General features: G+C 45.4%; 1 protein-coding gene across 1 annotated transcript in view; it reads left to right on the top strand.

Annotated features, from left to right (window-relative positions):
• The window catches only part of Frmpd1 (FERM and PDZ domain containing 1), a 97,980-nt gene that overhangs the window by 43,111 nt on the left and 30,253 nt on the right, over positions 1-24,616 (top strand). Inside the window, exons 3-5 of the mRNA XM_052176415.1 lie at positions 15,683-15,840; positions 16,584-16,686; positions 20,355-20,400. Of these exons, the coding sequence (XP_052032375.1) occupies positions 15,683-15,840; positions 16,584-16,686; positions 20,355-20,400 (307 nt within the window). The remainder of the gene's footprint in view (positions 1-15,682; positions 15,841-16,583; positions 16,687-20,354; positions 20,401-24,616) is intronic.

Genomic DNA, 24,616 nt, shown 5'->3' on the forward strand with positions numbered 1-24,616 from the left:
AACACAGATCTGGTATGGTGCTACAGGACAACTTTACAATACAATTTCAAAGCCTTTCTTTTCTCCTGGGATCTTCCCATCTGGCACTGCCACAGAGCTGAAGTGGCAGGTGCCAGGTGTTACTGGGATGCCTGCCCCTGCAGGAGCCAGGACAGCTGTTCTGCTGCCACCTGACAAACTCGATACTGGCTGCGCTGCCTGAGCTCGGGTTCTGAGCCCCACTACAGAGGAGACCTGTAGAATCAGATCCATTTTACAGACAAAACACGGGGCTCAGAGAGGGACTTCAGAATCATTCCTTTAAGACCACTCTCTCAGCCGGGCAGTGGTAGCACACACCTTTAATCCCAGCACTTCGGAGGCAGAGGCAGGCGGATTTCTGAGTTCAAGGCCAGCCTGGTCCACAGAGTGAGTTCCAGGACAGCCAGGGCTACACAGAATTAAAAAAAAAAAAAAAAGACCACTCTCCATAATTCAAAGACCTTTGATGGCCTCTATTTTGTAAATGTGTGGGCATTTTGCATGCATGTATGTCTGTAGAGTGTACATGCAGTGCCTTCAGTGGCCAGAAAGGAGCCTGATCAGATCCCTTGGAGCTGGAGTTATAAAAATAAAAATCTAAGTGTGGTGGCACATGCTTTAATAACCCAGCCCAGGAGCTTGGCTGAAGCACTGGGACTTCTGTGAAGAAGCAGCCAGTCCTCAGTAAGAATGGACATCTCTGTGGTCACGTAGAGTAAACCACACGTTGTGCTCCACCTGGTGTGGAACTCACTGAGGACGTTCCTTCTGGCTCCGCCTCCTGTGAGACCAGCAAAATTGCTCTCTGTAGCCCAGAGGTGGCTGAGTCCGGGGTGCATTGCAGGGAGCCAGAGTGAGTAATGAAGGAGACAGTAGGTTCCAGTGGAGGGTCTGTGATCTTAGCCCTATGGGATTCCGCTCCACTGAAAAGCTGTCTTTCTGGATCCCACTCTGTGCTGCCTAGCTTTATGTCAACTAGACACACGCTAAAGTCATCAGAGAAGAGGGAACTCAGTTAAGAAAACACCTCCATGGGATGGGGCTGAAGCAAGCCTGTGATTGACAGAGGAGGACCCAGCCCACTGCGGGTGGTGGTGGGTGGGTTCCGCCTGGGGCTGGGCTGGTGGTCCTGGGTTCTATAAGAACAGTGATATGAGAGCATAAGTCAAATAAACCCTTCCCTCCCCAGTTTGCTTCTGGTCATGATGTTACATCACTGCAGTAGTAACCCTAAGACCCAGTCCTTCCCACCCGCCCTGTTCACTGTATACAGTAAGCACATAATATTGATGAAAGGCTGACAATTCCCGCAGAAGAGAGACCCGTTTAGCTTGATGTTGCCCGAGTCTTTGATTTGGAGCTCATAACCCCCTACTTCTTTCACAAGTGTACATGGAAGGCAACCAACCTCTAGAAAGTTCTCTCCCCAAATCCCTCTTCATCACCTACCGTGAAACTCCACCATTCAGTCATTTTTAGTATATATTTGCATATGCCCAGGTTTATGTGACTGTCACCATAACTCCATTTTCAAATGCTGGCAGTAACAAGGATCCCTCCCCCTTCCCCTCCCCTTCTGACCGACCTGCTCCCCCTCCCCTTCTTCCTCCCCACTGCTCCCTCCCAACTCCAGCATTCATGTAGAAACTGCTCCTCACTAGTCCCAGCTGCTTCCCACCTCCATAGATATGCTTGTTTAGATATTTCTCATAAATGGAGCCACTCATTTGAGGAGCATTGTGCATTGCTCCTTCCACTTAACATCCATTCCAATCCGTGGCATGATAGCATGAATCAGTATGTCCTACCCTTCACCTCCAAATAATCCCCCACTGTTGAATATTTTGTCTGCTCCTCAGCTGATATAAATTGTTATGTGATATAAACATTTGGGCGGTTTTCATTTTGTGACAATTATAAATTATGTGAACATTTGCATAAAGTATTTTCTTTTAATGTTTTTTGTTTGTTTGTTTGGAAGGGTAATAGCCAGGTTTTGTGTTAACTCTGTTTAATCCTTAGAAGAACTGCTAGGTCCTTGTGTAAAGTGACTGTACTGTTTATATTTCTACCAGTGTGGTGTGAGGGTTTCAGTTCTTTGCCAAGACTTGTTGTCATTCATCTTTTTGATAGCGGCCTTCACAGTAAGTGTGAAGCTATCTGTCATGTTCATTTACTTTTTTATTTGGTTGGTTAGTTTTGGTTGCTTGGCTTTTCGACAGGGCTTCGTGTTGCCCATAGCCTTGGGCTTACTTGAGCTCACTTGGGCTCAGTGTAGCTTCAGATGGCCTTAAATTCCTCACCCTCAGGCATGTGCTCCTGTCTTTGTTGTGTTTTTGTTGCTATGATAAAAAAATATCCTGCCCAAACACCTCAAGGGAAAAAAGAAAAAGATTATTTTAGTTCACAGTTAAGGTACAGTCTGTTATGTGGAGGAGGTGGGGCCAGTAGGAACTTGAAGCAACCAGTCACATTGCTTCCTCAGGCAGAGAAAGGTGGTGCTTAGTTCTCTCTCTCTCTCTCTCTCTCTCTCTCTCTCTCTCTCTCTCTCTCTCTCATATCCAGGAACCATTCTATAAAATGATTCACCTCAGGCAACCCAGTTAAGAAAATCCCCCAGCTGGCATGGTGCAAGCACATGAAGTTCCACCGTGGTCTCTGCTTCAGTTCCTGCCTCTACATCCCTGCCTTTAGTGTCACCCCTGCCCTTCGACTTCCTTTGATGATGGACTATGTTGTGAAACTGTAGACTGACATCTAAGCCCTTTTCTTCCCAAGTTGCTTTCCATCATGATACTTTATCAAAGCAATAGAAACACTGCTTTGACAGTTTTAAATTTATTTTAATTAATTAACTAACTAACTAACTAATTAATAAATTTTGTTTACTTCCCAATCACAGCCTCCCTCCCTCTTCTCTTCCTAGTCGTACCCTTAAAAATCCCTCTCCTCATTGCCCCCTCCCTTGGGTACCACCCCACCCATGGGCATCTCAGACTCAGACAGCCCAGCTCCACTTGTTAGGGGACCCACACGAAGACCAAGCTGCACATTTGCTAAAAATGTGTAGGAGGCCCCGGTCCAGCCCCCACATGCTCCGTGGCTGGTGGCCTAAGCTCCGTGAGTCCCCATGGTCCCAGGTCAGTTGACTCTGGGTGTTCTTGTGGCCTCCACCCTCTGGCATGCTCACTTCCATCCCCTACTCTTCCACAAGACTCCCCAGGCCCTGCCTGGTGTTTGCTTGTGGGTCTCTGCATCTGCCTCCATTTGCTGGATGAAGACTCTCAGGAGACAGTTTTGCTAAGTTCCTGTCTGCAAGCATAGTGGAGTATCATTAATAGTGTCAGGGGTTGGCTCTCTCAAATGGGATGGGTCTCAAATTGGTGCAGTCACTGGTTGGCTGTTCCCTCAGTCTCTGCTCCATCTTTATCCCTAAACATCTTGGTTTTGTGGGTGGATTGATGCACCCCTTCCTCCCCTGCAAGTCCTGCCTGGCTACTTGGCAGTGGAGGTGGTCACTTCAGTCTCAATATCCCCCTCTTGTAGGAATCTAAGCTAGGGTCACCCCCATAAACTCCCCATATCCTCTCTTGTCCCAGGCCTCCAACTCCTCACCAGAGATACCCCCATGACGATTTCCATTCTGACTTCTAGCCCTCCTCTCTTGCCCCTCCTCACCTCCTCTCCTGCCCAGTTCCCTCTCCATCCACCTCTGATGACTGTTTAGTTTCCCCTCCTGAGTGAGATTCACATCCTCCTCTGGGCTCTTCTTATTACCCAGTCAGTTCCTTTGTGTCTGTGGTTGTAGCATGGCTGTCCTGCACTTTATGGCTAATGTCCATTTATTAGTGAGTACATACCATGTATGTCCTTTTGGGTCTGGGTTACCTCGCTCACGATGCTATTTAAAAGTTCCATCCATTTGCCTGCAAAATTCATGCTGTCTTTGTTTAGCTGAATATTATTCCATTGTGTAAATGAACCACATTTTCTGTCCTTTCTGCAGTTAAGGGACATCTGGATTGTTTTCCATTTCTGGCTATTACATATAAAGCTGCTATGAACATAGTTGAGCAAGTCTCCCTGTAGTATAGTGGAGTATCTTTTGGGTATATGCCTAGGAGTGGTATAGCTGCGTCTGAAGATAGAACTACTCCCAGTTTTCTGAGAAACCGGCAAATTGATTTCCAGAGTGGTTGTACAAGTTTGTAATTCCACCAACAATGGAGGAGTGTTCCTTGCCAACATGTGCTGTCATTTGAGTTTTTGATTTTAGCCATTCTGATTGGTGTAAGGTAGAGTCTCAGGGTCGCTTGGATTTGCATTTCCTTGATGACTAAGGATGTTGAACCTTTAAGTGCTTCTCAGCCAGCTCCATTTAGCTCTGTATCCCATTTTTTAAACTGGATTGTTTAGATTATTGGTATCTATTTTTTTAGATCTTTATATATTTTAGTTATTAGCCCTCTGTCAGATATAGGATTGGTGAAGGTCCTTTCCCAATCTGTAGGTTGCCATTTTGTCCTATTGATGATGTCCTTTACCCTGAAGAAGCTTTTCAGTTTCATGAGGTCCCATTTATTAATTGTTGATCTTAGAGACTGAGCCACTGAGTTCTATTCAGGAAGTTGCTCCTGTACTAATGAATTCAAGGCTATTCCCCACTTTCTCTTCTATTAGGTTTAGGGTATCTGGTTTTATGCTGAAGTCTTTGATCCACTCGGACATGAATTTTTGTGCAAGGTGATAGATATGAAACTGAACAACTCTCTTCCCAATGAAGAAATAAAAAATTAAAGACTTTCTAGAATCCAATGAAATGAAGGCAGAACATACCCCAATTTATGGGACACAATGAAAGCAGTGCTAAGAGGAAAGTTTATAGCACTAAAGGCCTCCATAAAGAAACGAGAACATTCTCATATCAGCAATGTTAGAGTACATCTGAAAGCTCTGGGAAAAAAAGAAGCAAACATATTGAAGAGGATAAGAGGCAGGAAAAAATTAGGGCTGATATCATTTAGAAACAAAGAAAACAATACAAAGAATCAATGAAACCATGAAATGGTTCTTTGAGAAAAATCAATAAAATAGATAAATCCTTAACCAAACTAACTAAAAGACAGTATCTAAATAAACAAAATCAGAAATGAAAAGGGAGATACAGCAACAGACAAGTAAGAAATTCAAAGAATCGTTTGATCTTCAAAGGCCTGTACTGGAAAAACTGGAAAAGCTTAAGGAAATGGGTGATTTTCTAGACTGTACAGACCATTTAGAAAGAGCTACATCACAGAGAAATTGCAACATAAAAACTTTAACTTGTCATTTTCCTTACAAATAAATGAGGGGTTTTTTGTTTGTTTGTTGTTTGAGGCAAAGTTTCACTATGTAGCCTTGGCGGATCTATCTGGAACTCATAGAGACCTGTCTGTCCCTGCCTCCCAGTGGTTTTTTAGACACAGGGTTTCTCTGTGTATCCCTGTTTGTCCTGGAACTCACTAGCAGACCAGGCTGGCCTCCAGTTCACAGATGTGCCTGCCTCTGCCTCCCAAGTGCTGGAAATAAAGATGTGCGCCACTACACCCAGCCCAATTATCTTTTTAAATCTTTTTAGGAGTATAAAAATGAAACTATACTGGCTTAGAAGCTGATATTCCACTTTTCCTTTCTCCAGCAGAAATTACTAGTTTTATATAGCTAAAGCATTTCTTTTCCTTGATGCATTTCTTTCTTTCTTTTCTTTTAATTGACTTTATTCTTTATTTCCCTTTCCCAGTTTCCCCCTCCTGGAAACCCACTATCCTATCCTCCTTCCCCCTGTTTCTATGAGGGTATTCCTTCACCCAACTCACTCCCACCTACCCTCTCTTGATTCCCCTACACTGGGGCATCTATGGAGCCTTCATAGGACCAAGGACCTCTCCTCCCATTGATGCCTGACAAGGCCATCCTCTGCTACAAATGCAGCTAGAGCCATGCGTACCTTTTGGTTGATGGCTTAGTCCCTGGGAGCTCCGGGGTATTGGTTGGTTGTTGATGTTGTTGTTCTTCCTATGAGGTTGCAAACCTCTTCAGCTCCTTCAGTCCTTTCTCTAACTCCTCCATTGGGGCCCCCACGCTAAGTCCAATGGATGGCTGAGAGCATCATTTCTTTATTGCATCTAAATTTAAAATAATCTTGACCTGGGGCTGCAGGGATCGCTCAGGCACTAAAAAGCTTAGGTCCCCAGCATCCACGTAAAAGCTGGGCAGAGCAGGATAACTTCAGCAACGGTGGGGCCCCCCAGCTCACTGGCAAGCCGGTTCACCCAGTTCCAGGTTCAGTGAGAGATCCCATTCCAAAAAAAAAATTTACAGAAGACTCTGTCTCCAAAAAGGAAACAAAGGGATTTTGAATATTCTCATGAGGAAGAAATGATAAATTTCTTCTTGATTTGAACATCGCATGAGCATATAGGTATATTGATGCCCCATAAATATGTACAATTATGTGTTATATATATGCAAATTTTTATTATTTCAAAAGGAAAAAAATGAGGTGAAGCACGACCAGGAAGGCATCCAGCACCAACCTCTGGCCTCCATACTTACACAGATGCGCACACACGGGCATGCGCACACACAAAATTTTTTTTTAAAAACTCTTGACCTAACAGAAGTTTTACTTTTTTTTGAAAGGTTCTAAGTTTTATTACTGGACAAACACCGTAATTTAAGACACAAGCACTTCTCCAGGTTAAAAATGTTGAACTCCATCTGGTTGGACTGATCGATGACCACAGTTCAGTGTAAACCCTCAGTCATGCCATTGTGTGAATCCTTACAGACCCAGCGTTGTCTCCTCCAGTGTCTTCTCTTAGAGCTGAACCTGATCAGCTCTAACAGCTCTAACAGCTGAAACTGTTACCAGTTTTCATCCAGATCCCTTGAGGAATATGACGATTTTGCTTTTGTTTCTTGGCCAGGAATGGCTTGATTCTGAAAGTCATGTGAGAAGGCATGGCGAGAGGCCGGATCAGGGGTAGTGCACACCATGGCGGAGGGAACTCGAAGAGGGAAGTTTTACTTTTTAATTGAGCATAGTTTAAGATACTCTATCTTTAGTTCTTCAATGTTGAATTTATTTTAATATAATGTAGGAAATAAAGATATAGCTTGATTTTTTTTTCCAGGATAGTAAGCAGTTGTGAGTCACTGTCATGGAGTCTTTGCCTGTGTGATTCCCGGGACTCTTGCTTCGTCCTGATGCGGGCGATAGGAACCATTTCTGGGCCGTTGAACTTACTGCTTTATGTGGCTGTGTTCAGCCCACCTATGTGAATCGCATCCCACACCTCCCGTCCTGTTAGACCAGGCTGCCCTTCAGCTCTGATCTCAGAGCTCTTGCTCCCGCTTGCCATTTCTGCCATACTGAATAATTTCACCTGATTATTAATACAAGCATGACATTGACTGGATTTTCTAATCTTTAGAGAATGAGAGTTCTACCCACTAAGATTAGTCTTATCTTTAAGCTCAAAAAAAGATTTCCTTCAATCTAGCTTGACTTTCAGAGCTGAATGTCCTGCACACATGTACACACATGTATGTACACACACATCTGTACGTATGGCATCTCAGTGTCACAAACCCCTCCTACTGGCTTTACACACTTCCCAGACTTATTTGTCCAGTCCCATTATTCATTGCCTACTTACCATGAAGTAGAGATGGCTTTGTTTGTCTTTTCTAATCTTCCTTACGATAAATATCATTTCAGGTATCAGATTTTTCTATTGCTTCTTGACCTGTGAGGAAAAGTTGAAAGATTTGAGCACAGTCTGGAAGACGGGCTCCTATGCTGGCTGTGAACTCACTGTGTGGTCCAGGCTGGCTAAAGCATGGGATCTTCTGCCCCAGCTTCCCAAGTGTTGGGATTACATCCTTGTACCACCGTGTTTCCCTCTAAATCATGTTTAAAGTAGCAGCAGGCCTGGGGATATTATATAGTAATATCTCTTTCCCAGTGTATGTAAGGCCCTGGGTCCCATCTCTCACATCACAAAATAATAAATAGTAAGGACAGAAGGTGTCCCCTCAAATGTGAGGGTGCTACACTCACAACATCTCCATTAACTGCCCACCTAAATACTCCACAACACCAGAACATTCCTGTCTGTGACAACAGGGTAACTCTTTCTGATTCAGACTTGCCTCTATTCCAGCTTTTTCTGAACACATTTCAAGGTATAAAATCTGGTTCATACCAGAGTCAGCTTCTAAAAATCACTGAAGCTAAACAAAATAAGGTGTCTAAACATAGATTTAAAACTGCTTCTCCACAAGCTGCCAGAACACGAGAGTGATGTCCGTAGAGAGAGGTAAGATAAACGGCCCCGAGTATCAGTGGGGAGAGGAAAGGCCAGAGGATATTTGAAGCATAATCCATTTCCACCTGGCGTTTTTTTTTTTTTCTTTTTCAGTGTATTGATCAGCTCAGCATGAACTTATGACCCATTAGATTTAGCATTAACCTCTACAAACTGTTTAGACGAATTGACTGTTTCCTCTGCTCCTACCTTAGGGGTTAATCCAGTTATCTGATGGGAATTCCATTAGTGTAATGACAAATCTTCTGCTATTTGGTTGTAAGCTCAGAGAAATGGTCTCCAACTTATGATTGGAGCACACCAGGCATCGCCACAGAGGTAGACAGATGGTTGGGGGGCACCAGGCATCGCCACAGTGGTAGACAGATGGTTGAGGGCACCGGGCATCACCATAGAGATAGACAGATGGTTGGGGGGCACCAGGCATCTCCACAGTGGTAGACAGATGGTTGGGGGGCACCAGGCATCTCCACAGTGGTAGACAGATGGTTGGGGGCACCAGGCATCGCCACAGAGGTAGACAGATTGTTGGGGGGCACCAGGCATCACCACAGAGGTAGACAGATGTTGTTTTGGATCACCATTTAGTTTTCTATTTAAAACATGTCTCAGAAGAGGACATTTCATTGTAGAAACCATTTCTTCCAGCTACTGTCAAATATTAAATGTTCTCTTCAAAAGAGGCCAGTTTGTTCGTGTACTTAAATAATCCCTTTCCAAGCAAAAGCTAGACATGGCCTTTGGAGAAAATGTCAACTCCGTACTTTGATCCAAAGTCACAAATGCTGTCCAGGGATTAATACACACAGTGGGGCCTTGTTTGTCTTCCACTGTTAAAGAGTCCACTCTCCAAAGGGAAAGTGGCAGGTAACTGAAGCCCAAGCATCTGGAAAGCACGGAGGTGTAGTCAGTTGAAACCCCGAGGTAAGAGTGTGTGCTCTTTCTTTTATTCTCCAGACAGTTACTAAGACTCCGGTTGGCTCTCAGTTCTTCACATGGATTGAGAAAGGTTCAGCTCTCAGAATGAGAACTACAACCTAGAGAAGACAGCACAGTTGGCACTGCCATTCTAAATGTGAGGTCTGTTTGAAGTAAGGATACTAGCGGGGCGTGAAGGTGAGAGCCTGTAACCCCAGCACTCAGGAGGCAGAGGCAGGAGGATTCTCAGTTACATCGAGAGTTTGAAGCCCATCTGGGTTGCACAAGAGCATAAGACATGCTCAGAAAACGGGGGTGCCAGGGAGATGGCTCAGTGCATCAAAGCACCTGCCATACCAACCTGAGGACCTGGGCTCCAACCCTGGAACTCTAAACTCAGGGCGTGGCGTATGCGCCTCATCCCAGAACTTTTATTGTGAGAAGGGACACACAAGCAGGAGAATCAGCTGGAAGCTTGTGGCTCTCCTGGAGCATGGAGCGAGGTCACAGAAAGAGAGAACCTGCTGGGCAATAGTAGCTCACACCTTTAATCCTAGGCCTCTGTGAGTTCAAGGCCAGCCTAGTCTACAGTTTCTGTGAGTTTCAGGACATCCAGGATTACACAGAAAAACCCTGTCTCAAAAAACTTACAAAAACAAATCAAAACAAGAATCCCTGCCCCAACAAAGTCAGACAGCAAGAGGTGACTCTTAAGGAAATCATCCTATGACCTGTATATGGGGCAGGAAGTGGGTAGATACGGTGCTCTGGGCACACTCATCAAATGGAAATATTACTGCCAAAATCATAAGACTGCATAGGGGCTGGACAGGTGCATAGTTGGATATGTTGAAAAGGAGAATTCAGATAAAGATGAGTGTGTGTAAGTATGTGTGTGTGTGTGTGTGTGTGAGTGTGTGTGTGTGTGTGTGTCTGTGTGAGTGTGTGTGTATGTTGGAAGTTTCCAGGTAGAAGGAACTTCCTGTGTGTATGTGTGTGTGTGTATGTGTGTGTGTGTGTGTATGTATGAGAGAGACAGAGAAAGACAGATGTGTGTGTGTACACTTGTGTGAGTGTGTTAGAAGCTTCCAGGCAGAGTACAGAGTTGTGTGTGTGTGTGTGTGTGTGAGAGAGAGAGAGAGAGAGAGAGAGAGAGAGAGAGAGAGAGAGAATGAATGTATGTTGGAAGTTTCCTGGTAGAAGGAACTTCCCTTGGGTGTCTGTGTATGTTTATGTGTGTGTGTGACTGAGTGAATATGTGCATGTGTGTGTGCATGTACATGTGTGTTGGAAGTTTCCAGGCAGAAGAAGGAGCTTGCCCAAAGACTGTCATGTTTGAAGAACTCAAAGGAGACAAGTTTTGATGGAACCAAAGTAACAGAATAACTGACTTAGAGGCTGTAGTGATGGGGAGGCGCTATCTTGAGCCATAGTCACAACCTTGAATTAGGTCAGGCAGACATAGGAACAAGACAGCTAATGACTGAAAGTGAGAGATGGGTTAAGAGCCTGTCGAGGAAGCCCACCGCAGGCCTGAAATAGAATGGTCACCATGGAGATGGGAGAAGATGGACATCTTTTGGGATCTTCTGGTGTTAGGACTGATTCGATATTAATTAGAGAGGAAAGGGAGAGGGAAATCAGCTAGGACTTCCGGGAACCAGAACTGAGAATCTGTTGTCACCCCTGTAATAATGGTTACTAAACTCTGGGACATGTCAGAGATGGGTCCTGGCTAGAACACTAGTCACAGAGCTGAGTGACACCCTAATCAAGCAGAGGAATCGAGGAGCACTGAGGTATGCACCAGGTTCACATTGCTAATTACTAGTGGCTTCATATGCATTTATATGTTTTGCTAACGCATTGGCTTTAGAGGGCCATTACCTTAAGGAATGTCACAACTGAGCAGTCTCAGGCTGCGTATCTGTGGTATTTTACTCATTTACCCACCTTGAAAGTCCTGTCAGTTGCATGCCAGAGAAGCCCTAATACTTTTAAAGTTTCAGGTGCTCTGGGCTCATATAAGAGGTCAGGAGGAGAAGATATTTGAATGAGAGTTAGCTTGTCCTTGTCCAGATGACCTGCTGCAGGTGTCAGCTCAGGGAGCTGAAGGGTAAAGGTTAAAGCTAGCGTAAATGTGACAATCAGACTTGAGTGAAGATCTGGGAAGGGGCATGGGCCCATCCAGTCCCTCTGAGGACGGGGGACTGGGGGCAAAGCTTACTTGTATTTGTGAGTGGTAGGGAGATATGGTAGGGGTAGGAGGTGTGCAAAACAACCACCAGTTCATCCTTAGGAAAGAAGTTCCAGCCATAGCTTAGAGGTTGCTCTGGAAGGGCCTTTTCCAAACCATGATTCCCTGTATGTCTCAATTTTACAAGTCTCAGATATTTTATGGATGGAAAGTTCGGAGGCTAATTCTTTTGTTTTTGTTTTTTGTTTGGGGAACATTCTTGTTTTTGTTTTGTTTTGTTTTTTGAGACTGGGGTCTCTCTTTTTAGCCTTGGCTGTCATGGAACTTGCTCTGTAGACCAGGCTGGCCTTGGGCTCAAAGAGATCTTCCTGCCTCTGTCTCCTGAGTGCTGGGATGAAAGGCGTGCATCACCACCATCTGGCTGGGGCTAATTCTTATCTGGGCTTGGTTATCTACTGTTCCCTGACGGTTGTTGAGAATGTTCCCACCAGTCTAAATACAGCTGTAAAGCATATTTATTTTTAAGTTTTATGTTTAATTATCTGTGTGGGGCCCTGAAAAGATGGCTCAGTGGTTAAGCACAAGTGTTATCCTTACAGAGGCTCTGGATTGGGATCCCAGCACCCACGTGGTGGCTCACAATCATCTGTAACTCCAGTTCCAGGGGATCCAATGACCATATTTTTTGGTCACCAAGGATACCAGCATGTAGGTGGTGTACATACATGCATGCAGATGAACACTCATACACACGAAATAATAAATTTAAAATAAAAACTGAAAACTAGCGATAATAAAACAAAATATAATAAAACAAAAATCAAGATCCAGTCTCTTTATAAAAGCCAAAATCAGGCTGGAGAGATGGCCCAGCTCACAATGAGTACACTGCGGCTTCTTCTGACACGCCAGAAGAGGGCGTCAGATCCCATTACAGATGGTTGTGGGCCACCACGTGGTTTCTGGGAATTGAACCCAGAACCTCTGGAAGGGCAGTTTAGGCTGTCTTCCTCTGCTTCCCAGGTGCTAGAATTACAGGCATGTGCCACCATGCCTGGACTTATTTTTCTAAATTTATTTTTTAATCTGAGAAATTTCTAATCCATATGACATTAAATCTGTGTTTTAACAGAGCACATCTATTGTTCTACGTTTAATCCGCTCTTTACCCCAGCAACCCAGTCAGACTTGTACCGGATTTGTCTTCCTTTCTGGCCTCAATGACAGTTTCGTCATTCCCCTTAAATAAATCTCTCTGACCCTGAGTTAATGAATACATACCACTAATTTTGTTAGTTGAATCTTCTGATGGTGCTTCCTAGCTGCCTAATATTAGCTCATTAAAAATGCCTGGCAGTGAATATACCTTCAACTAATCTGTTTTTAATGAGTTGTTGAGTCTTTCTGTGGCTGTTCTATTTTATCCTGCAACTCCACCAATTTCTTTTATAGCCCTGGAAAAAGGTAGAGGTCAGAGGGTGTTTCAGTGCAAAGAAGAGCTTGCCATGCAGGCCTTCCAGTCTGAGTTCAACCCTCAGAACCAAGCAAATGCGGAAGAAGAACAGAATACACACACACACACACACACACACACACACACTAAATAAAATTAAATTAAAATGAAGAAAGGTGATGCATGGCCACTCTGTGTTTATTTCTCCTATCATTTTCTTTCTTTTTCTTTCTTTTTTTTTTTTCTTTCTTTTTTTTTTTTTTTTGAGGTGGGGTTTCTCTGTGTAGCCCTGGCTGTCCTGGAACTTACTCTGTAGACCAGGCTGGCCTCAGAAATCCGCCTGCCTCTGTCTCCCAAGTGCTGGGATTACAGGTGTGCACCACCACCTCCTGGCTTCTCCTATCATTTTCATCCCTGATTCAATATTAAAGTTTTCTTCTGTAACATTAAATAGTCATAATATCCTTTGCTATTTTAAAAACACAGATAATGGTTTTCTTACAGCTTATTTTATGTGTATGAATGTCTTGCCTGCATGTGTGTATATGTGTGCACTGCGTGTTTGACTGGGCTGTGCAGAGGCCACCTTGGGCATCACATTCCCTGGATCTCAAGTCACAGACACTTTTCAGGAACTGTGCCTGAATCCTCTGCAAAAGCAGCAAGTGCTCTTGACTGCTGAGTCATCAATGTAGCTCCAAAGCTCGCTCGCTCTCTCTATGTCTCTGTCTCTGTCTCTCTCTCTCTATCTCTCTCTGTCTCTGTCTCTCTCTGTGTACAGATGTGCCCGGCAACCATTTTATAGCTTTAAAGTTGGGTCTGGAGGGATGGAGTTTGGTTCTCAACACCCACATTTGGCTGGCTCACAAATCTAACTCCAGGGGATCCAATGCCCTCTTCTGACCCAAAGGGTACTTGAAGTTCTGTGTACACGCACACAGATGTGCATGTACATACACATAAATGTAATATTTTTGTATTTTTCTGAGGCAGTCTCATTGTGGCTTTGAACTCCTGAGCCACAAATGCTGGTGTTCCAAGTATGGGCTGCTGTATCTTGCTTTTTTTGATTTTGTTTTTGGAATAGGGTCTTTTTTATAGAGCTCAGCTTAGATGTGACCTTGAGCTAGCTCCTCCTGCCTCTGCCTCCAGGAGCTGAGGTTATAGGTATACTCACTACGCTTGGCCTCCTACCTTGTCTTAGATCCCTCTGCAGATCCATCTTTTTGTTTTAACGTGTACTTCCTAGAGGGAACCCCCCCTGCCTTCTCCACCTCCTGCTTCTAAGCAGTGGGCTCAGGTCTTCTCTCCACAGCCTCAGAAAACTGGCTCTGGGAGACTGTTTAATACTTCCTGGTTCTTGTTTGGTGTTGAGATCATTATAAATGACATCGCCTGATAGGTTAGGTCCTGTTGCACCAGGCAGAGTTCCTGGCAGTGTTCAGTAAATAGAGAGAATCAGTTACAGACAGTAACTGCAGAGACCTGAGGGAGCTGTTACATCTCCACAGTCCTCCTGTTTATAACAATGGTAGCCGCCTCAGCCCAGCACTCTTTGCCCTCCCTCGGAATCAACCGCTGAGTGTTAGGGCGGAAGAAAACCTTTTGCTATTGCAGACAGGTGAAAAATAGTTTGAGATCTGCTTCGTGGTTTTAAGAGATGGGAAAATACAGCTATCGGCTTCCCTGCTTTTACATGGAGAGAGAATATGTATCTTTTTACAGATTAATACTGAGGCAGTTCTTGCTATCTGGAATTTCATATAGAAATCCTCACGGTTTCAAAGTTTAGCAGAAATAAAATGTATCATGGAGGTAAATAGACAAACCAGCTAAGGGACACCCATCTATCAAATAAGCCCATCAGCAAACATCTAAGCAGACTGCCCCTGGGGCTGGAGAGATGGCTCAGAGGTTGAAGCACTCACTACTCTTGCAGAGAACCAGACTTCAGTTCCCAGCACCCATGTTTGTAGCTTACAACCTCCTGTAATTCCAGCTCCAGAGGAGCCTCTTCTGCCCTCCGTGAGTCCCCACACACATGTACACACACACCCATGCACACATGGACACGCACATACAAACACACACTCCCACACATGCAGAGACACACATGGATACACATGGAGCTGCAAACGCAAAATGAAATTGCTTAATCGAGTAGCTCTTCATTTCTGAACTTTCTGTAGTTTTCCTTCTTTATTCAAGCAGTCCGTCCTACTGGAATGCCTGCCAACCCATCTGTCCTTCTAGTCATTGACTCAGAACCTCAGTTATGTATGTCTAGGTCCAGCTCAAACCCTACCTCTTCCAGGCAGGATTTCCTGTCCCTGTCCCTGTCCTTCAGCCTTCTGGTGTCCACAGCATCTCGTGACGTCACTCCAGAGCATGGCGCTAAGTCCTACTTGACATTGTCTCCAGCATTGTCTTAGCTTGCTCAACACTTAAGACAGGGGCAGAAAGATGTCGAAGGAGGCCAGCCTGGGCTGTGTAACCATACATAACTTATCTCCAGATATGAAAGGCTGAAGATTCAGCTTCAGGGTTCTCGCTGGCAGGGCTCTTGCCTGCCTGGACAAAGCCCTGGTTCAAGCCCAGCACTGAGAGAAAAGGCCTGGTATCTACCTCAGATTTTTCTCTGTAGTCCTTGGGCTGGCCCGGATGGTAGCTACCTTTTGAAGTTCTGTGTATTTGTTTTACTGTCGATTCCTTCTCTTCTAGGGCTAAAGTTGCTGCAGCTGAAGGGCCACCCGGGAACCCGGCCCAGGTACTCACGCCAGTGAGGCACACAGTAACACTAGACAAAGATGTCCTCCTCCAGAACTATGGATTCCACATTTCTGAGACTCCTCCCCTCACAGTGGTGGCTGTCACAGCAGGTAGGCGCTGATGGGGAAAGGGTCTTAGCTTCTTAGGGAGAGCAGCTGGACTTTACCCCCACAACCCTCTCTGGCCTGTAAGAAAAGGCAGAAAGCGCTACCTGGGAAGCTGGAAAATTCTGACCTGGTTCTTTCCTTTGGTGCCAGAATGGAGTGGCCCCTGGAACGCTTGCTACTCTGAGCCCTAGACTCCCACGGCCTTGGCCAGGGCTCTGCACTCCCGTGGCTTCCAGGCCTGTGTCTGGCAGGGGAGGTATTTGGATAAGCTGGTCCTCCTCTTTGACTCCTGCATGTCCTGGCTGGCAAGTTTCTGTGGAGAGAATAATAGAAACGATTGATTTGTTTTCATTTGAGTCTCAGTGAAATATAGGTTGTGCCCGAGGGGAGAGGAGCAGACTGGGTGAGCCTTTGTTTTCCTGCTTGAGCTGTGTTGGGGTGACGTTTGATGCTGGTTAAAATGCATTAACCTCTGTTTATATATGTAAGAATGTACACACACTCAGTCCCTTGGCCAGCTGGGCTAGTTTGGAGAGTTCTGCTCCTCTTCTTTCTGTGGCCAGTCTCCACCATCTCTTGAAACTGATGGGAACTAGGTGCCCTTCCTATGGTTCACCATGAGTAAACTATGCGCCATATGAGACAGTGCCTATCCTGCCATTCCAAGGTGCACTGTGACTGGTGGCGGCTCACCCCCCCCCCCCCCCAGGCCTGAGCAGTTAGTTAACTTGTTTTCTCTCCAACAGGCAGCTCTGCTCACGGCAAGCTTTTCCCTGGTGATCAAATTCTCCAAATGAACAATGAGCCGGCTGAAGACCTTTCCTGTGAGCGAGCGGCCGATATTCTCAGGTACTCACTGTCTTAAGCATCCAGAGCCACTCCGGTGGTCGAAGAGCAAAGCGAAGTGTCAGGAATGCTGTGGCTGGCCTGTCCCCTTTAAAGCACCAGAACAGTTCCAGCCATCTCAGAAGGCAGCATTTTGGCTATGACAGTACTATGATCTGTTGTCTTCTACCTGGCGATGAGATTGTGTTATTTACTGGGGGGTGAGGGGTGGGGAGGGGGAACTGTTTCTAGTTGTGAAGTGGCTCAGCACCTAGCACACACCTTTAATCTCTCTGGCTTGAATACAAGCACACCTTTAATAGACACTTTTAATCCCCAAACAATAAAGGTAAAGTTAGTTTGTAGAAGGAAGCACCCATATTTGAAATTGATGTCGAATTGAGTGGCAGACAAAGTGATAAATCGGAGAAAGATTTGACAGAATAGGACATGTCCAACTCTCGTGAGGAGAGAGGAAAAAGTGGCAACATAGGAGGGAGCAGCACAGAGGGAGAGAAGGAGGAGTTAGTTATACAGAGACTGGTTGCAGAGTGAGAACAAGCTAGTTACAGGTGACGACAGAACAAGCCAGAGGATGAGAAGGAGCTAGAAGATTAGAATATTCTACCAAAATTAGTATGAGACCAAGCAGAGCAATTCAGTCAAAATCTGAAAGAAGCCAGATTGAATCAGTCATCCTGGAGAGGAGTTTTGAGCCAAACAATTGAGTTGAGCTATCCAACCAGAATTCAGAAAGAACTAGAAAGGGTGAGCTTCTTCAGCAGTAAGTCTCAGAGGCTGAAAACATTCTAGGCCTAGGGTACAGTATACAGAGGCTAGACGCTTTCAGGACTAGGCCTAGGTTAGCAGACAGAGGCAGTAAGCCTGGGAGACAACCGTTACACTGTTAATAAAGGTTGCTTATGCAAGTGTCCTTGCTATCTTCCACCTGCCTATAGAATTTTGGCAGGCATAGAATGCATATTTAACAAACCTCCACTATGCTTAAGACTCCATGTTAAGCCCTGTAGGGAGTCTGTACTGGTGGATACTACATAGGCCTTGCCCTGGGAGGCAGTTGGTGCTAGCATATGACAAAGCTTGGAGTACATGGAAGCCAGTATTTGTCTTTAATCCTGTCACTGTCTTTTTGAGTGTTCTGTTACAGCCTGGCTGGCACACACACGGTTTGGTGGTGTGGCACCTACAGCTTTCTGAGGTGTCATTGCGATTTACACAAGTGCTTCCCTATCTGCCTGGACCTTCCCAAGAAAGAGTAAGGCATGTGTGCAGAGGAAACGCCATAAGATCAGAGAAAATGTAGCCCTGAGAATTGTCCACCCCCCTTTAAAGGTGCCAGGGTAGGCATACGTCAGGACCTATGCAGCCTTGGGCTTTTAAATTTCCACTCAGCACTGCTTTGTGACTTTGATATTCATAGAAATGAGAAGCAGGGTTCTGTGGGAATAACATGTGCCTTCTGTCAGCGGGCTGGCCTGGCTTTGGGTCAGGACGTCATCTGAGAGCGTATCTAAGGCAGCAGTAATAGATAACACCCACAAGTCAGAGAAGGGGGAGCAGAAAATGCAGAACCCCATGTCTGTCCTCAGGGAGCACACACAGTCTTACTGTGGAGACAGACAGTTCAAGTTAAGACTCACAGAAAACCTATGAAGCCAAACCCGATATCGCTTCAGGAATGCCAGAGTTGTAATTGAGTCGGTGAAGCGGCAGGAGAGGATTCAATGATTTTATTTAAAAATAAGTATAGAAACCTCAAAGTTTGCTTTCTAGGTTATCAGGCTGTTTTCCCAAAGAGGATCATTCCCAACAGATTTTTTTGTGTGTGTGCTACTAATACTTCTGTCAGTCTTAAACTCCAAATATATTTATAACTTTGAGCCACAGTCTAGAACTGGGTGTTTAGGGAACAGTTGCGGCCCCTCCACCCCGTCTGCTTGCTGAGTATCTAGTCTGGGCAAGGAACCTTGGGAGGCAGAGGCAATCTGCTCCCCAGCCTCTTGCAAGCCAGTGCAGATTAGTGTGGTGCACACCCTTCCGGGATGAGGATACCTGGGCTCAGGAAAGTGGAGCTGAGAAGCCAAGCTGCAAACACAGGGGACTCCCAGCTTAGGAGGAAGCTGAAATTTGGCAAAGCAAAGAAGAGTTCAGAAGTTTTTCAGTTGTACCTTTTCATTTATTCATTCATTCATTCATTCATTCATTCATTCATTCATTCGGCTGTGTCTCATGTAGCCAGGCTGGCTGGCCTCAAACTCACATGACCTTGAGCTTTACCTCTTCCTGCCCCACCTCTCCAGCACTAGGCAGCAGGTGTAAATCACCACCCCCCAGACCATGTGGTGCTGGGCATCAAATCCAGGGCTTTATGCTTGTGAAGATCTCAGCATGGACGGCTCTTGTGGCCTGGTGGCCTGGGTCTGAAAGCAAGGCATATTTTTCATTCATTTTTGTTGAAAAGGGTAAACAGATAGACAGACACAGACAGACAAAAAATCCAGAATAACCTGACAATTACAACAACAAAATCTGTCTCTAGTTTCTCTGAAGATATCTGAGACCCAGTATCCTTTATACAACACTGGGACCTTGGATTCTTTGTGACTTACCTCTGAAAAGGCCTCTGCTCACATGAACTGGAGCAGAGGCAACCCCCAGACAGTGGTAACCCTCAGGTTGAGCTTAACCATTGGAGAGGATAATGTACCCCTTCCATCTACCTAAATGTTTGTATTGGAAGAAGTCAAAAGAAAGTTTCAAACTGCTTCTTTTTTGTAGGCATGGCAAGCCGGTGGGGGTGGGGGTCTACTCATGCTCCTTCTTGGTCCCTTCTAAAATAAAGTGGAGGTGTGACAGTTACTGTGACAGTTACCTGTCAGACCACCTTTGAAATCTCCATGTTAATTTGAGACAGAAATGTCTCTTCTGTCTCAATATCTTGAGATGTTGGTATCTTGATTATATTCATGGCCTCACTGCAGTGACTGTGTGTGCCCAAACACTATAGACTAGTTGGCTCTTATCTGATAGGTGCTGTCTACTGAGGAATGTTTAGCCTGTGTGTTTTGAAATAGGAGGATAAACTACCTGTGTTGTCACTGTGCAAAAACAAAACAAAGCAAAACAAACCACACACATAAACCGGCCAATATCCACTCCATGAGTTTTCTACCCTAGGACACTAAAGGAAGAGCCTTGAGGGCAGGGTGGATAGATGGCAGAGGCGGGCATCTGGGGAGAAGGAGCATTGAGCCAAAGAAACCTTTTAAAGAGTAGGGTTTATCACAGTCACCACACAGAGATACTCACAGACACACACAGATGCATGTACAGGCATGCACACACTCACTCACTCACACACACAAACACACACACACACACACACACACAAACAAACACAGACAGACACACAGGTGCATACACAGACATACACAGAGAGACACACAGATACATACACACAGAGACAGATGCACAGGTGCACACACAGACATAGGTGTGCACACACATACACACATAGATGCACAGATACAGACATTCATAGACACACACACACCAACAAGCAAATGCAAACACAGAGACAGACACACAGATACAAACACACACACACACACACACACACACACACACGTGAAGGACTAAAACCTTTTCTTTTATCCTTTTCTGTTTTTCAGGGAAACCGAAGATGCTCTTTCAATTACAGTTGTCCGCTGCACATCGGTAAACCTCTTTTTTTGTTCTATATGTTAGTTTCACTCTCCCTGATCTGAAGACTCTGCTGCTCCTTGAAGATATCCCTTATACAATAGGGCAGAGAGTAGCAGATGCCAGGCAGTGGACAGCTAGTCAGCCAACATGACCTGAAGCCATCCTGGCCATAGGTGCTGTGGAGGGAACAGATATGGTCCAGGCGCTGGGGACCTGCCGTTCAGGGGAGGAGACCATCTGTGATTCGCAGTGTGCTAATAGAGGGGCCACCAAGCTGGGAGCTCCAAGACAGGCTTGGGAGAATGACTTTGGACAAGTCTCTCCTTCGAATTTTCACTGGGTAAAACAGCAGGTAACAGTAACTGCCTTGTCAGCCTGACGGATCATCCAAAGCACCAAATGAAGTGCTGCAGTGACGGGTTTATCAGCGGAGGCAGGATGTAAGTGTGATGACCTCAGCATGGGGAAACTCATGGGATCCAGTTGGAAGAGCAAACTGACCAAGGAGGAGATGTTGACAAAAAAATTCACATTTTGAGAATTTGACTAAACAATAGATCGCAAAAGGAAGTGTGAGTAACAGGGAATTTTAATAATGTATTTAATAATCTAATCCAACTGACCACATACTAGATTACCAAGAAAGTGCAGCAAACCACTTTTAAATTAAAAAATAAATAAATAAATAAAGTTCTGGAGCTGGTGCCATACTTATGCATAAGCACCCTCAACGGTTCTAAGCAGTTGGGATACAGGACAGCTGGCACACACCATGTGCTGTTATAGAGGAGGTTTTGCTGCATGCCCCACGGCCTGAGTGCAGTACCTGGAACCTAGATAGTGAAAAGAAAGAATCAGCTCCTCCATGTTGTCTTCGGACTTTCCTGTGGGCCCAGTGACGTGTGATTGTCTCTGCATACATGTACGCACAAACACACACACATACACAGGCACACATAACCACACACAAACTAATGTAACTTTAAATTTTTTAAAGAACTAAAAATAAGATACGAGCAATATGGATGACAGACTGTCAGACCATTGGCTACTCGAGGTTCTTCCTGTGCACACAGCCGTAGGAAGAAGCACGGTGGAAGAAATGGCCCTTCAGTCGCATGAAAATGTAACATTTCTGTGGGCCCAGCAATCCATAAACAGAGAGCTAGGCTCTTCTCCCCGTTCAACAAGTGTTTTATTTTTACTTCTTGGGAACAGTAGGGGGGAAAGTCACCCAATTAGAATTAAAATATTTGCTATAAATATGCTGGGCTGAATGTTGTAGGCAGGCTGAGTGGGGGCTTTTTTATTCTAGCCAGAGTTTGTCTATGCAATAATGTGAACCCGATATAAAAAGGGAGAGAGCTAATCAGTGTAAATAACAGTGCAGGTGGTAAGCTTTTCTTTTTACTTAGCATATTATCATCTCAATGGGAAACATCTTAATCTTAATTAGATGGGGTTTCCTGCAGCAGTTCCAGGAAATGGACAAAATAAAGCACTTGGTTTGGTCGGGCAGAAAATGGCATGCGGCCATAGAGCCTGAAAATTGGAAAGTAGGGGAGGGAAAAAAAGTCTGTGTTGTAATGCCAAGCTTTCCAGGCAGAAACTTGAGCACCACACCCAGGACCCACAGGGGAGCCCACCAGGACCCCTGAGAAATGCCCTCTTTCAGAAGTGTCCCAAGAAGCGGATTCTTGGGAGCTAGAGTTATGGGCAGTTGAGCCACGTGAGGTGGGTGCTGGGAATCGAGCTCAGGTTCTCTGGAAAAGTAGCACGGACTGTTCTGCTGTTGTTTTTCTGAGACAAAGGCCCACTATGTAGCCCTGCTGTCCTAGAACTCACTGTGTAGACCAGGCTGGCCTCAAACTCAAATCCTCCTGCCTCTGCCTTCTGAATGCTGAGGGATTAAAGATGTGTAACCCCGAGACCCATAGCAGCACGGACTCTTAGCCCCTGAGCCGTCGCCTGGGCCCCAAGTCTGCATTTTTCCCATCTGTTGCATTAATTAATACTGTACTAACAACTAATATGTTACGTGATTTTCACCAGAAGGAAATTGGGCAAAGCAGAGTAGACTCATCATTTCCACCTTTGCAGATCACGGATGCTGTGACTACACAGCTCACTTAGCACCCAGTTCCAGGGGGATGGGTCTATTTCCAGGGAGTCAGACTCCGGAGCCCACACCTCCTAAGATGACACTGTTTGACTTTCACTCGCCTGGCGATTTTCATGAAGTGACATTGAGTCACCCTTGGCAAGGGCACTGCAGAAATATGACATAACTTTTCAACTAGCCATTTTTAAAAAGATTCTTTTTATAGAAGGAAGTCCCCTTTGGAATTCTTAGTTTCATTAATAAGAGAATTTAAGGATGGACTCTGTCGGAAACCCAAGGACAGTTTTATTAGAGTCTGAAAGAAAAGTCCTGGGGCCAGCAGGCCCTGAAACTCAGCCTGTCTAGGATGGAGTATGGAGGAGAGTAGGGGAAGCCTTGTCTCTGAAGCCGTACATGGAGGTCAGACTCAAGGCAGGCACAGCACCGGGGCAGGGAGGGGCGGGGAGGGGCGGGGCTGCGAAGAAGGCTTTCAAGAAAGTAAGAGAACCCAAACGTCCAGGGAAAGCCAAGGTGTTAAAAAAGCATGCTTAGAGAAGAGAAAAAGAAAGCATAATGCTCTTCTTAAAAATTCAGAAAAGCTGGGCAGTGGTGGCACACGCCTTTAATCCCAGCACTTGGGAGGCAGAGGCAGGTGGATTTCTGAGTTCGAGGCCAGCCTGGTCTACAGAGTGAGTTCCAGGACAGCCAGGGCTAAACAGAGAAACCCTGTCTCAAAAAAACCAAAAAAAGAAGAAAAAAAAAGAAAGAAAGAAAAAGAAAAAAAAAGGAAAGTCAGGATTCAGGGCAGATCTCCAACCCTTTCAAGGTTGCCTCCAGTGAGCTGCTGCACTAGGGGCTAAGGATTCTGGGAAGGGAAAAGAACAGTATCTCATTAAAGAGCTAATTATTCCACCTGCCTTGTTAGTGTGGCTTGGGTGAGCTCCCACTTCCCTGGGTGCCTCCTAGCCAGACAGATTGAACCAGCCAAGTGGAACTTAGGGGTGTCTACCCAGGCCAGAGATTCCATCCTCTTGACCAGCAAATACCCTAATACTTTTAAAGTGTTAACTCTGGAACAGAAACACACAACTTATTCATGAACCCAGGAAGAGCTCAGAAGTTGTAGGGTAAAGGGAGGTTCATATCCTCCAAATTGTTCCTTTAACAGATCAGTGCACTTGCAGAAGTAGTTTGTAGCATGTGACAAATTCGGGGGATCCTGGTTTGCAGCATGTTACAGATGCTGGGCTGCCTCTTTTGCAGCGCTGATGTGCAGATATAAAAGCAAAGAGGCCACCGTGGGGCCCATGAGTTGGGCTTTCCCCGATAGATGATGGAGTGTTCTTTCTCAACGCAGCCAGGTCCGTGCTTCCAGGAGTGACATTTCCTTGTAACTCCCAGTGACTGTTCTAGTTCAAAAATAGCCTCTCTTGTCTGAGATAGCTCCTCTGAGATCTGGGAGTGTGGCTTGCCTGTCTTCAAACTCAACAGTTACTCCTCATACTTCCCACTCTGCTGATGGGTTTCCGGATGGACGACAATTTCACTGACCCTTGCAAATGGGTCCAGACATCCAGAAAGGTCCACACTTCCCATAGCCAAAGAGTGCCCCGGGAATGAAGGGTTGCTTCTGGTGTGCACCAGAAATGCTGGTGGAGCTCAGGGTTGGATTCCCTCTTGGCAAGGCCAGTTACACTGTTGGCTTGGGTGATACTTGTGGTCAGTGAAATACTGAGCTGGTTTTCAAATGAATAGCTTCCAGGCCGAGTCCCCCGTCCCATGCTTGTCCAATTGATTTTTTTTTTTAATCCTCAGAGTCACTCTTCCTATTAATCCATGTCAGGTCATGTAGCTTGGCCGGGTGTTTTGGCCTGCTGAGCTTTTATAGTCCTGAGGCTGAAAGGCTTATTTGTACAGTTGCCAGCTATAATCAGCCTCTTTTCTTGTCAAGGAGCCTCCTCTTCTCAGAGCTCCTTCCCTTCTAGTTCTCAGCCAGCTAATTTTCTTTAACGTTTCAGCGCTTAGCCTAATGCTCAGGGGAGCACCCTCCCTAGCCTGAGAAACAGAGCCCTGCTCCTGTAGATTCCCACTCTCCGTGCTCTCTTCTGCTGTGTCCTTGGTTGCTCC

This window comes from Apodemus sylvaticus, chromosome 3 (genome assembly GCF_947179515.1).
Source record: "Apodemus sylvaticus chromosome 3, mApoSyl1.1, whole genome shotgun sequence".
In the NCBI taxonomy this organism is placed as follows: domain Eukaryota; kingdom Metazoa; phylum Chordata; class Mammalia; order Rodentia; family Muridae; genus Apodemus; species Apodemus sylvaticus.